The following is a 14111-nucleotide window of genomic DNA, read 5'->3' as shown; positions in this document are numbered from 1 at the left end:
AGCAACAGCTAGGGAGCCTGCATGGTACTGACCCAGGCCCTCTACTGGCTGAAGGTTGTGGAGCTTGAACTACTTGTGCGACTCCTAGTGGTGGAAGTAGGGCCTGTCTCAAAAGCTTGGCCTGGCTTCCAGGAATGCATTCTTCACACTGAGTTGCCTTGCCCAGCCTTAATACAAGGGGTGGAGCTTAGTCCTATCTCAATTTAATATCCCATGTTTTGTTGACACCCATGGAAAGCTTGGCCATTTTTGAACAGAAACAGAGTAGTAGTTGAAAAGTGGGGCGGGGGAGAGGGAGGAGTTAGAATAAGAGGAGAGGAGGGATGGGAAAACTTTTGTCATATATTAAATTAATGAATAAATTCAATTAATAATAGAAAATGAAAACACAATAATTTTTTTATGTGGGTTGGTGTTTTGTCTGCATATATGTCTGTGTACCATGTGTATGTCTGATGCCTGTGGAAGCCAGATGAGAGTGTTGGGTCCCTAGGAAATGTGAACAACCATGTGTGTGTTGGGAGTCAAACCTGGGCCTTTTGGGAGAGCAACAAGTGCTCTGAATGTCTGAGCCATCTCTTTAAGCACCTTTATTCTTTTTAAAATGTATAATTTAGGGTCAGTGAGATGGCTGGGTAGGTAAAGGCACTTGCTACCAAGCCTGATAACCTGAGTTCAATCATCGGAACCCAAATGGTAGAAGGAGAGAATTGACTCCTAAACATTGTTCTCTGACCCTCATATGTGCACCGTGGCATATATCCCCCTCCAAATAAATAAAGATAATAGAGAAATTAAATAGACAAAGGTGGGCAATAGTGGCATATTTCTTTAATTCCAGCACTCAGGATGCAGAGGAAGGCAGATCTCTGCATTCATTGCCAGCCTGGTCTACAGAGCAAGTTCCTGGACACTCAGGGCTACACAGAGAATCCCTGTCCAAAAAACCCCAAAACCTAAAAGACAAACAAACAAACAAAAATATATAATTTATAATATATTTTTAAAAACCAAACTATAATTTTATATTTAATATATAAGAGTAAAAATTCACTAAAATATTTTCCATTATTCATTCCTATTTTAATATGTTTTTCTATATAAAAATTTTATTTTATTTTTGTTCTAAAATAACAAAATCTTATGTTTCATGGTAATGAATTTTCCATGAATATTTTGTTTTGGTTAATCCAAAATCTTATATTCCAAAAATCTGGAAAGCCTAGAAGAGAGACAAATTTCTAAATGTATATGGTCTATCAAAACTAAACCTAGGAATTAGAAACAATTTAAATAGACCCATAATAAGCTATGAGATTGAAGTGATAATTATAGGTCTCTCTCCAAAGAAAAGTTCAGGTCTGGACAGATTCAGTACTGAATACTATGAACTTTTAAAGAAAACCTAACCAATGCTTCTCAGACCCATCCACTAATCACAAACAGAAGGAATGATACCAAACTCTTTCTCTAAAGTCTGTATTGTCCCGATGTCAAACTTTGAGACACAACCAAGAAAAAAGTACAGAACAATTTCCCTGATGAACATGGATGTAAAAAGTCTCCACAAAAATATTTACAAATTGAATCAAAGACCTTTAAAAATGTTATACAAAATTACTTAATTTTCCTGGACTCACAGCAACAGGGAGAAGGTCTCAGCCAAGGGAATCCTAACTTCCAATTGATACAGAACAGGTTGGCTCTGATCAGAAAAGAGAGGACCTGATCAAAAAAGGGAGGACCATTCATTGATTCTTTTGAGCTTCAGTTTGAAGCAGAAGCCCAGTCTAGGGCCTTGTCAGGCTGAACTGGGTGGATCACATGGACCACAGTGCAGACTAACTCCTTGGACTACTTGGACATCCTGGTACCTGACACTCCAGCAGAATTCACTGCATCTTTGAAATTCAATGAGTAACTTTCAGAGTTATGTGTTTGCTAGCAAATATAATTTAAGAATATATTAATTTGACTTCCAACCACATGCTGTGGTGGATGGACATCATTTGTGCCATATGCAATTGTCATATCCCAGGCATCAATGACACCCACATTGAGATCCTGGAAAATATCTTTTAAGGCAAGGTACTGGGTGTAACCATGGAAGTCACTAAATCTTTCCACATCACTGCTCATCTCCCTGATGTTTTCTGATTTGAGGACAACCATAGTGTCTGGGCTTCTCAGGAGAAGACGCTGAAGAGCTTTGTGGACATTGAGGGCCCTTCGGATGAAAAGGTCAATGGGGAAAGGTCTGAAATGCTGACCCAGAGAAATGGCAATGACTGTGTTTTTCTCTCCTCCAGTTCTGTCAATTATCCGTGCAATGTACTCCATCTCTTTGACAGAGTAGACCAATGACCCAATAAGGGGGTAACCATGTTTTGTCCACTGGATGTTGATGTTTTCATCCAAGTCCACAGCGAGTTGGTGTTGCAGTTTTCCAGTCTCATGCAGATCCACAGACCTCAGTGCTGAGAGCCAACAGGCAATCCCAAAACAAAAGGAGAATACAGTTACAGAGATCAACTAGCCACAAATATAGAAGAAAAGATCTGGTGTTTAGAGTTGTATAAACTTATGGTATCTGACACTCAAACAACTCAAAGTGCTTTATGATAAGGAACTGCTCTCTTCCAGAATCATTCAGGTTGAATTGTGCAGGGGATGGCTTTAGCTTTGAACTCAGGTTTACAGGAAGATGATGTGATTAGTGTGTCCATGCTGTTCTCATAGGACATGTTACCTATACCCTGACCTTAAATGAGGGTAGATAGGGAAGGCTATTAATTGATGTTATGTGCAAAAGAAGCCAAGCAAAGCTCTGTAATGGCTCCAGGAATCTAAAACTGTATTCTATGTTCTTCTTCTTTCCCTAAGAGTGGAATGGCACCAAGTGTCTCATCTACATTAGTGACAGTAATATGATGGCTCATTTGTGATGCCCTTTACAAAAGCATTTATCTAGCAGATGCAGCCACTTGCCTCAGTGATATTCACACACACACACACACACACACACACACACACACACACACACACATTTAAACACACATCTATTTGTCATGTTGTAGAAAAGAAAGTCAAGACAGGGTGTCAAATTGCCCAAGATGACAGTTTGTGACTCAAAGGGCACTTATAATCCCCACTTCAACTTTTGAGAAAAAAAATCTCTCTAATCTAGACACCTCTGAAAGTAAGCACACTATGAATAGAAGACAACGTCCACCCTGTTCCATTGTGCCGATTAGACCCTAATCAGAACAGCAAGCTGAGTTGTTCTATCCCTACAGCTTCTGAAAAAATATGTAGTCAGTGACCACATTGAACCATGTCTTAATGGGGAAGGGAGGGCTGGCTGAGAAGTCTAAGGCAGGGAGTGAGGCTACAAGAGAGATATGCTGGAGAGTCTCTGGGGGCGAGTGGTAGAACTAGTGTCTCCCTTGCTTCCAACTCACTCCAGTTCTCTTTTCCCAAGCACATTCTGGCTACAGAATTGAACTTTACATACAGTATACAGTGATCTCGACCCACTGTAACCTACATGCTGAGGGGGAGGGTCATTCACACCTCAGATGCTGCATGACCTATGAAACCTGCAACATTAGGCCACGTGATGATAAAGTTTCACTAGAATCTCGATTTTGTAGCTGAGAGAGACAAAATTATGAGGGGCTGATTGTTTACTGGAAATCATGATCTAACATGTCCTCTCTGTTTTGAATATTTTTACAACTTAGAACCCAGGCCCTGCCTATTTCAGCCTTTATAGGGGACCAGTTTATTATTTTTTTAAATTGGAGAACACAAGATTGGTCTCATATCAAGGCCAGTCATAGCCTCAACCTCGTCTTCAGTGACAAGAGCCAGGGTCCAAGGACATAGAAGAGCAGGAAGTGATGGTTTATTATGTGGTTTAACTTACATAGAATATTGTAATCTGACTTAGTGTTGATGTATTCTTGACTTAGTGAATAGAGAAATAAAACTAGGCTTCTTACAGATAGATTCTAGCCTCAACTCTGATACTAACTTTTGATAACATTTCCAATTGCTGTTGCTTTCTGGGTACTGCCTATGTGTTAGTGTGCCTTGCAGTGCGATAAATACTTGCTGTATGTTAATTTATTTCATTCAAAACAAATACTAGAGATAGTGAATGTTGTTCTAGATCAGTGGTTCTCAACCTTCCTAATGCTGTGACCCTTTAATACAGTTCCTCATATTGTAGTGAACCCCAACCAAAAATTATTTTTGTTGTTACTTCATAAATGAAATTTTCCTACTGTTATGAATCATAATGTAAATATATGATATGCAGGTGTCTTTTGGTGACCCCTGGGACAATGTCTTTTGACCCCTGATGGGTCATAACACACTATTTAACAACCATGGTTCTAGGGAATGATAGTAACATTTTTTTTGTGAATAATGCTGATGGTTTGTGATTAAGACTATAAAACTATGATATAGGAGGAATTTCCTGTACTCTTTTTCCCCCCATGATATTAAAACACAGTTTCTGAAAGAGGTGTGAATTATATTGAGACATACTCTTGATACTGCTTTTGAAGTATTCCATCCACTGGCGGATTGTGGAATCACCCATCAGATGGATGAATTTTCCTCTCAGGCATTCTTTCATTTTGATCGGAGCCAAACTACAGGAGGCTGGAGTCCAGGTGTTTTTCCAGACGTGCCCACTGGGGATTGCAGATGCCTTCCCGAGCTTGCATCTCCCTTTTGCTGGAACAGCTTCTTCTGCCAAGAAATCAGCAAGATCGAGTCTTCTAAAACACCACTCTATTCACCTGTGTTTAAGAGCCTCCCATCTTTTCCAAAGAACCCTCTAGATAGGCGTGTGGGTGGTTGGTGACAATAAAAAGAAGCTTATTAAAGTATCTTCATAATGGAATATTTATTTGCAGTAAAAGTTTCCTGTGATGTGAGTTTCCTAAGTGATACCTATTAATGTTTATATGAAAAGTACATGGGGTTTTTCCTCTCAGAATAAAAAAGGCCTTCAACTAAAATTTAACTATTTGTTAGCCCTGCCATGAGACCAGCCTCATCAATTCTTATATAGGGCGAGAGTTCTTCAATGTGAGCATGTTATTCCACTTGGTTCCTGAGCTTGTTACATGCTCTCATGGTGTCTAAAATGTCACCATGAAACTATGAACACTTTGAGATAAATGCAGGGTGAACTTGGCTATAAATTGGCCAGTTTGCATTGAGAGAGGCCTGGAGGTCTAAGAAGGCCCAGATCTTCCACCTTAATCTCTGGGTAATGAAGAGACCTGGGAAGGTGTGGGGGTGTGGGTGGTTAGGATGGTGTGGCAGCAGATTTGGGGTCACAATTATTCATCACTCTCAAAGGGTAAATTAATATTTTAACAACTACTATGAAGGTGCTGATATACATGGGACAAAAGAAATACCATTTCTCTCCCTCTTCCTCTCTAAGTCAGTCTTTGTCTTTGAGACAGGGTCTCATGTAGTCCAGGTTTGCCTTCAACTTGTTATGTAGGTGAGGATGGCCTTGAACTCCTCATCTTCCTGTTTCCACTTCTGGAGTTAGGAAATTATGGGTGTGTGTTTATGTGATGCTCGTGGACAAGCCTAGAGCTTTATGCCTGCTAGGAAAGCACTACACTACACATCACTTCTACAATCAGAAAAGTGTTTTTCCTTCTATGTGGAAAACTTTCTTAGCAATTAGCAAACTTTCCATGATGAATCTAGATCCAGTTGCCTGAAGTCATTTTAGGTGGTATTTATGAGCTCTTCAGAGAAGGAAAAAAAATGGAATGAGAGAGAGAGAGAGAGAGAGAGAGAGAGAGAGAGAGAGAGAGAGAGAGTAGCAGATACGCATGTGAAGTCCTTTGTAAAAGAAATGGTTGTAAATTGACTCCTAGATGGCACATTGGAGATGTCTAAGTGATAATTCTAGGGAGGCTGTGAAGACAGCAGGAGACGGTGGTGGTGGGGATGAAGAACTAGGTAAAGACTTGGGAGAGAGTTTTGTCGTTTGCAGCTTGTTGTATAGGATGGGCAGATGACCTTCTACCTGAGGAGTCGATTGCTGAGAAATATGGTTACTAAAGCAGGTTTTCAAGTTCCTAGTGAATCCAAAGATTCATTCACATATGGACTTTGTGCCTTGGCCCACCTTATGAAACCCGAGACAGTGACCAAGTCCAGCAGAGAGAAGGACCTTTAAATGGGTCCAGTGTTAAGCACCGCCCGCCAAGCACAGAAGCACTTACTGTTGCATTTGGAGACACTAATCACATTGGATTTTCCCATAATCTCCACACCTATATTTGACCTTAAAGAGACAGATACAGAAATTAATCTGCAATGGCCTCAACTCAAGCATAGTTCCAGAACCCAGATTGGCCAATCCTTCTGCTGCTTCTCAGTGATGATCTAATTTCCCTGCCTAGAATTTCAGGTCATTCAGTAAGTTTCCATTTATTTGTTTCATAGTTCATAAGAGCCAGGGACCCAGAAGGTATGTATGCAAGGCAGTGTATTGAGACACAGAAAGAATGATTAGAACACACACACATACATACATTTCTCTTTCCTTTTGTTCTTAGTCAACCTGCGTTTTTAGGTTCATTGATAAGTATTACTTATCACAAATGTCTGAGGACCCCTGGAGATTGAATACTGTCCCCAAATGAATTCACAGGTCCCCTCTCAAAGGACTCTTCTTACAGAGTCCCTAAGTTACAGTGCTTAGAATACATTCCCTGTATCCTAGATTACCAATTTCTCCCCAGAAATGTGAAACAATAATATTTACCTTTCAAAGAGGCTCCTCTCTTGCTGCCTAAGATAGGAAACTTCTTTGTTCTTCGAATGCATGTGGGTAAGAGCCCCACAGGGTACATTTGGAGGCTTCACACAGTAGAACGCTTCTTGGTCCTGGGTGTCCAGATATTGGCACAGCTCGACACTTGAGTTTAGAATCAAGGCACACTCAGAGTGGACCTGAGAGGTTCCATTTACATACCAGCCAGTGAAGATGATTCTGTCGTAGCCCTGTTTCCTTGCTCTCCAGAGAGCTGACACTCCTTCACTGGGATGGATGAGCAGGATAGACAGGGAGACTGGGCCTTCCCAGAACAGAGTGAAGCTGACAAGGTAGGTGCCATTGTTGAAGTCTGTCACCTTTCCAGAAGCTCCTGCCTTCAGGGCTGGGGAGGACATCCTGGCCCTCAGGAAGTCTCCACCATACTCCTTCCTGCGTCCCAGGTGGTCCCTGGCTTCCACCAGCACATCCAGTTTTTCCCCCATGCAGTGTGTGTCTCGAGGGTTGAGGATGGTGGCTGTGCTGTGTGTGGCGCTGGTGGTGTTGTTGAGATGGGTAAAAGGCCTGGGCGGGATCCATTTGTCTAGTTTCTCTAGGACCTCCTTGACTCTCAGCTCTGTCTCTTTTGGTGAAATCGGTAGGTTCAGAGGCACTGTAGGGCATGAGGATGTTGTGGCCAAATTCCAGCGACTGAAGGACACAGGCAACTTGAACTGAATCCGTACCTGAATGGGCAAGAAATAGAATAGAGAACAAAGAAAAAGTTGCTATTTAATGTAAATAGTCTTGGCAGGTTAACTGATTTTTGTCTTTTATAGAACACTGAGAGGTGTAGAATTCACATTACACTTATATTTTGTGGTCACATATGTTTCACACAGAGATGTCTTTATTTAAACTGTCAGTATAACTCTGGTTTTCAATGACTTACTTTGGAAAACCCATTCAATCTCCAATAGCCCTTGCTAGGATCTTTTTCAAAATGGTGGTGATATGGGGATGGAGAGAGGGCTGAGCAGTTAAGAGTGCTTGCTGTTTCTAAGGAGAACCTGAGTTCAATATCCATTGGCTAGTAACCACTGGTAACTCCAGCTCCAGGTGATGTGACCCCATCTTCTGTCCTCCATAGGAACTGCAATATGATAACTGTAAATCAGTTTTATCAACTGACTCTTTTATGTATCTTGAATGGTTATTGTGAGTATTATGAAATGATATGGTGTGCTGGCTAATTTTATGTCAACTTGACACAAGCTATAGTTATCAGAGAGGAGGGAGCCTCACCTGAGAAAATGCCCCCATAAGATTGGGCTGTACATAAGTCTGTAGGGCATTTTCTTCATTAGTGATTGATGTGCAAGGGCTCAGCTCATTGTGGGTGGTGCCACCCATGGGCTAATGGTTCTGGGTGCTATAAGTGAGAAGAAGCAAGGCAGTAAGCGGCACTCCTCCATGGCTTCTTAATCAGATCCTGAGTCTAGGTTCCTGCCCTGTTTTAGTTCCTGTCCTGACTTTCTTCAATGAGGGTCTACGATATAGAAATATAAGACAAATAAACCCTTTCCTTCCCAAGTTGTTTTTGGTCATAGTGTTTCATCACATCAATAGAAATCCTAACTAGGACACATGGGAAACTTCAGAAAGGCATTGGACTCATGGCAAGTGGGACTGTCTCTACGGTTTGAAAAGATATTTAAAAGTATCCTAGCATGTCCAATGAAGTAATAATAAGATGGATCATTGCTATTATCACTAAAGGAAATGCAAAGTAGCTTGCATGAACCCAATTCTTGTGTAGATAATAATAATAAACTGTGAACAAGAATATTTTTAATAGGCCAGGTGGTGGTGGAGCCTGCCTTTAATCCCAGCACTTGGGAGGCAGAGCCAGGGGGATCTCTGTGAGTCTGAGGCCAGCCTTGGCTACAGAGTGAGTTCCAGGAAGGGCACAAAGCTACACAGAGAAACCCTGTCTAAAAAAAAAAAACATAAAAAGAGTATTTTTAATAAATAGCTCTCTAAAAGCAGTGAAAGCTGAATCAGGACAACTGCAAGTCTGAAAGTGAGCTTGAGCTGTACAACAAGAGAAGGGCTAACCTATGCTACAGAGTGAATCCATGTATCACAAAAACAAAAACAAAGTTCTGCACACAAATAAAAGCAGCTAACCACTATCACCAACTAAAGTCCCACTCCATAGCAGAGAAGCAACTAATGAAATAGAGAAAACAGCAACAAAGCCAACACTAACAAAATAAAATATAAGCCTTAAACGCTGCAATGAATTAAAGTTTGAATAGATATTTAGACTGCCTGGTACTGGAGGAGGGAAATGTTTCCCACTCGTAATTCTCCACAGTTTTCAAAAGGCAGGTCCATTTCAGGACATAGAAGTGAATGTATCCTGTCCTACAGAAGTTTCCTTAAGGCCAGTGCAAACACAGGCTGAGGACCTTGTCAAACAATGGCTGCACTTATCCACAAGCAGCACAGAACAGTGTCTGTGTAAGCACACACGTGAATGGCTGCCTATAACGCCTGCCCTCCCTCTGGCTTCCCTGTCTCTGAGAAGCACCCTCTGCCCTGGGTCCCAGCTCATACATGAAAGGTTTGGGACGTTCCCCACTTGTTGCTGTGTTTAACAAGTGTCGGTAATGTTGGTTTGTTAATGCTGCTTGATAAGCCATATTGAGCACACCCCATCTGCGTTCCAGTTGGTAGGTCTTTGCAACTTACACTTTCCTAGATACACAATATCAAGTAAAACAGAAAAAGAGATTAGTTCCTTACCTTCGATGGGTTTCTGAAAACTGTAAACGAGACCCAGAAGATAACTATGAACAGCAGCACCCACAGTGACTTACGACTGGTCATCGTTTTCATGGTTCGAATTGTCCTATGAGACAATCACAGAAACTCATCACGTAATGAAACAGAAAGGAAATCACACACAGAGGTGGGGCACACTCATGGGTCCTGATTACTTTGCTCTCAGTTAAGTTATTCTCAGGTGACATCTTGGCCCTCCTGGTTGTCCCTGCTGTCCCCCAGCCTCTGTCACCCCATTAGCTCTCAGTTTGGAGCCCACCAACAGCTAAGATACCAAGAACCTGAAGTGGGCAGGACACTCACATCTAGGTGGATCCTCCAGGTTATACCACCTCCAGATTCTCTTTTCTCTCCTCTCAACCACAAAGAGCAGACCAAACACTTCACTTCAAACCATGGCAACATCTAATAGAAAGTGCTCTACCAGCCTTCATGTGGTCCCTTTCTTTATCACCAGTTTTCCCTGAACCTCTTAACCTTAAAGAGAATTACTTTAAAACTCTTACCTATTCCTTAAAAAAAATAAACCTTGAAGCTTTAGCCAGTTTTTCCCTTCATTTATATGAACATTTGACTTTGATACGAAGCCTGACTTATCTTTTGCAGGTAAGATTAGCTGGGTGAGGTTACTGCTCAGTGGTACAGATCTTGGGCACCAGCCCAGGAATATAAGTAAAGACTAATCATATTGTTGAACATCATCCTTATAAAACTTTCTACCCCTCAAAACTTCTTAGAATCACCCTTTGCCCCAGAATTCTAGTTTATACACAAAAAGAGCTAGCACCAGAGAATAAATATTGCCCCTTACCCACTCTACTCCTGGTTTTCATACCTTTAACATAAAGGCCTGGTCTGGTCTCATTTCTAAGAACTGGATGAGCTTGGTGGGGAGGCTCCTTCTGTGGCTGGTAGGGTGCTACCACTGTATGGCCTTCCTGCACCAAAACACACCACAGACACAAGCTGCAGAGCATAGGGTAGAGGCTACTTTTCAGTGGGATTCACACCCTTCACCCTAAGGGGGAATCTGGAAGGCAAAACCACAGTGACCAAGTCAAGCAGAGGCTGAAATGAGGGGCAAAATAATCTGCATCATACTCAAATATCCTTGCAACAGACGAAGACGCTAGGGCTCTAAGTCTGATAAGCAGGTGGTAATACTCCCATAGTAACTTGAACTTGGGAGTTTCTACCTGAGCCTTGTTGTCAAGACCCAGTTACCAAGATGAAAATGCACATTATTCTGTGAACAGTACACTATGTAAAACAGAAATTGAAGGGAAACCATCTTGAATGTGATTGATATAGTGAAAACAGTAATGTTGATTACATCTCAGATTAATAGAGTATGGCAGTCACAGGTTCGAATCCACCTGGGATCTGTGTTCTTTTTCTGATAGAAAGAGTCCCAGGAAGAATAGGTGCCTTGGACACATGCATCAGGCCCACAGGAGACAGCAGTTGGTCCCAGGGGTGGTGGTGGTTTATACGTCTTGCTTTCCTTACCCTTTATAAGAGCTTGTGTGTGTTTGAATACATCACCAACCTCCACTTCTCCTTGCTGTTTTTTGGTAGAGTCTCACGTAGATCTTCCTGCTTTCACCATCTAATCTTAAAAACAACAACTAACAAAAAACATAAAACCAGACAAGTTAGACTTAAGTCCTCTCTCCAAAAGAAAATCCTGACTTTTCAGCATCATTAGTCATGTGCTATCAAATGAGCATAACAATACTTTTTCCATACAAAGGCTTTTGAAAAAACTGTTTTAACTTTATGTGGCTTGGTCTGAGTCTCTCAATTGGAGATTATTCTAAAGGAGTCTATTGGGAAGGAAAATAGTTGGGAAGGGTTTGGTTCAGCTGTTTCTGGGAAGCCAGGTGGTGGTAACTTGCCAAGACCACAGCCTCTCTGAGTCACATGGATTCACAGATTTTAATGGGTTCTTTCCATGGAGACATTGTTACTTTATGTGTATTGACATTGTTTCATGAGACAGGCATACTAGGACTTCCTGTCTTCATGAACTGAGAGTAAAGAGAGAATGAGTAAAAAGAGAGTTTAAATCATTTACCAAGATCATCCAGTGAGTTCTAAAACCAGGGTGAGTCCAAGGTTCATGTTCTCGTGGTCTCTGGCTCTCTGAGCATTTTCTATACTCAAATGTATGTGATGTGACCAGGTTCAGGCAGGTTCCAGGGACTGCTTATTTACTTCCACTATGCTTAAAAGTCTCTCAGTCTCTCTGCATCCTTATGGCTATATTGTGCCCTAGACCCTCCTGTGTAAACCCTCCTCTTCTCTGCTTTTTACAAGCCATGCAGAAGCTCCTCTGCCTTCGTGTGCTGCCTTCCACCATGCTCAGACACATGGAACCAAGAGAACATGGACCAATCTGCTAAAAGAAACCTTTCGTGTAGCTGAAGTTTTCCTATGTCCCACCCGGTCTGCAGCTGCTCAGACCCAAGTAAACACACAAAGGCTTATATTAATTAAAACTGCTTGGCCATTACCTCAGACCTACCCCTGACTAGCTCTTAGATTTAAACTCAGCCCATTTCTGTTAATGTATATGTTGCCATGTGTTCCGTGGCTTTACTTATGTGCCATTACATGCTGCTCCCTGGAGGGCAGGCTGATGTCTCCTGACTCAGCCTTCCTCTTCCCAGAATTCTCCCTGTCTGCTTATCCCACCTATACTTCCTGTCTGGCTACTGGTCAACCAGCATTTTATTAAACCAGTGTACAAAAGCATTATCCCACATTACTTTTGGCCTTTGAGTTCTTGGTGGTAAGCATTTCATCACAGCAGCAACAACTAATACAGAAATGCTGGGAGTCCGGGGAGAAGACTGTTAGCTCTCTTTCAGAAATTTTAGGCAGATTTTCAAATGTATAAAGTGTAGCTGAAGTTTTTCTGCTGGTCCCGCCAGGCTCCCATGGCCCCTCGGTCCTGCAGCTGTTCAGACCCAAGTAAACACACAGAGGTTTATATTATTTTTAAACTATGGCCATGACAGGCTTCTCACTAGCTAGCTCTTATATCTTAAATTAATCCATTTCTATAAATCTATATTTTGCCACATGGCTTGTGGCTTACCAGTACTTTTACATCTTGCTTCTCATGGCGGTGGCTGGCAGCATCTCCTCTGCTCTGTCTTTCTCCTTCCTCTCTCTCTAGTTAGAATGTCTCACCCAACCTTATTCTGCCTCACCATTGACCAAACAGCTTTACTTGTCAACCAATTAGAGCAACATATATTCACAGCATACAGAACAACATCCCCATCATTTCCCGTTTTCTTTCTATTTTAAAAGGAAGGTTTTAACTTCAACATAGTAAATTTATATATAACAAATTTATATATAGCAGTTATCAAGCAAGAATTACAGTTACAATATCTAGTCTATTTTTATTTTGCAAAATTAAAGAAAATATTCTATCTATCCTATATTTGTGAGTCTAAAGTTTCATATCTAATTCATCTTTTATCATAACCAAGGAAAATTATAACTATCTAGTCTTCAACTACATTAAAGACTTCAGAAGGATATAATATTACCTAAGTAAACAGGAAGAGCATTGTAAGCAACTTGCAAAAATCTAGAATGACAGAGACAGCTGGCTACCTGGACAGTCACCCAAAGTTCTTCTGTAATGTTGGGGCATCCATTCTTCAGCCTACAGGCCTAGAGTCTCTCAGTCACTTCTTTCTGTGTCCTGTAGAATATTTGGCAGTCTCCTCTGTGAAGCAGGAACTTGAAGGACCATCTTGTCTTGCAAAGTTCAATGGTCACCTTCCTATGGGTCCTGCATGTCCAATTTATATAACATACTGTCAATCAGTTGATGAAAGGGCACTTTTTTGTCCAGTGGCTACTTTTGCCACAAAGAAAGCAAACTCCATAATGAGTTTCTTCAATACCCATCATCTTCCTTGAAGTATTTGGTGCTGCCAGGAGCAGATGTGTCTCATTGTCTAAGTCTTAAGTTTTTAAAGCTTTTTAAATGCCGTATTCTGTAGTTCTTTGTAGATGTTTGAAGATTACCTACCTCACTGAATTATATCTGTGTATACCTAGAAACCTTAACATGACTACAAGTTTGATTATCATAGAGATTTTCTGGCATTGAAAATGATTGATCCTTGTTTAGGGTTTATTGCTGTGAGAAACACCATGACCACCATTACTTTTTTTTTTCCAGTTTTCAAGATAGGGTTTCTCTGGCTATCCTGAACTTGCTTTGTACACCAGGCTGGCCTTGAACTCACAGAGATCCATTACCTCTGCCTCCTGAGTCCTGGGATTCAAGGAGTGTGTCAGCACAGTCAGGAACATGCCAAGGCCACAGCAACTCTTACAAAGGCAAACATTTAATTGAGGTGGTGGCTTACAGTTTCAGAGGTTTAGTCCATTATCATCATGGCAGAGAGCATGGCAGCATGCAGGC

The 14111-nt window shown here is 41.3% G+C and overlaps 1 protein-coding gene across 20 annotated transcripts in view; it reads right to left on the bottom strand.

Annotated features, from left to right (window-relative positions):
- Nucleotides 1-811: 811 nt before the first annotated feature.
- Nucleotides 812-14111, bottom strand: part of LOC131914958 (NXPE family member 4) — a 36183-nt gene continuing 22883 nt past the window's right edge. For 6 of the 20 annotated variants that reach the window (XM_059267786.1, XM_059267785.1, XM_059267784.1 and 3 more), the window contains 7 exons: nt 11165-11269; nt 10491-10593; nt 9617-9722; nt 6818-7551; nt 6273-6334; nt 4558-4764; nt 1466-2477 (listed from right to left, as the gene is read on the bottom strand). In XM_059267786.1, coding sequence (XP_059123769.1) covers nt 1942-2477; nt 4558-4764; nt 6273-6334; nt 6818-7551; nt 9617-9709 — 1632 coding nt within the window. In that variant the 5' untranslated portion in view covers nt 9710-9722; nt 10491-10593; nt 11165-11269 and the 3' untranslated portion in view covers nt 1466-1941. Of the gene's footprint in view, nt 957-1465; nt 2478-4557; nt 4765-6272; nt 6335-6817; nt 7552-9616; nt 9723-9958; nt 10128-10490; nt 10718-11164; nt 11270-12426; nt 12612-13221; nt 13470-14111 lie in introns of those variants that run through there. The other 14 variants (XM_059267797.1, XM_059267788.1, XM_059267798.1 and 11 more) reach the window with 11 other exon arrangements.

The sequence above is a fragment of the Peromyscus eremicus genome, chromosome 7, assembly GCF_949786415.1.
Source record: "Peromyscus eremicus chromosome 7, PerEre_H2_v1, whole genome shotgun sequence".
NCBI classification, from domain to species: Eukaryota; Metazoa; Chordata; class Mammalia; order Rodentia; family Cricetidae; genus Peromyscus; species Peromyscus eremicus.
Note: the sequence above shows the minus strand (reverse complement) of the source record. Positions and strands in the feature narration are given on the sequence as shown.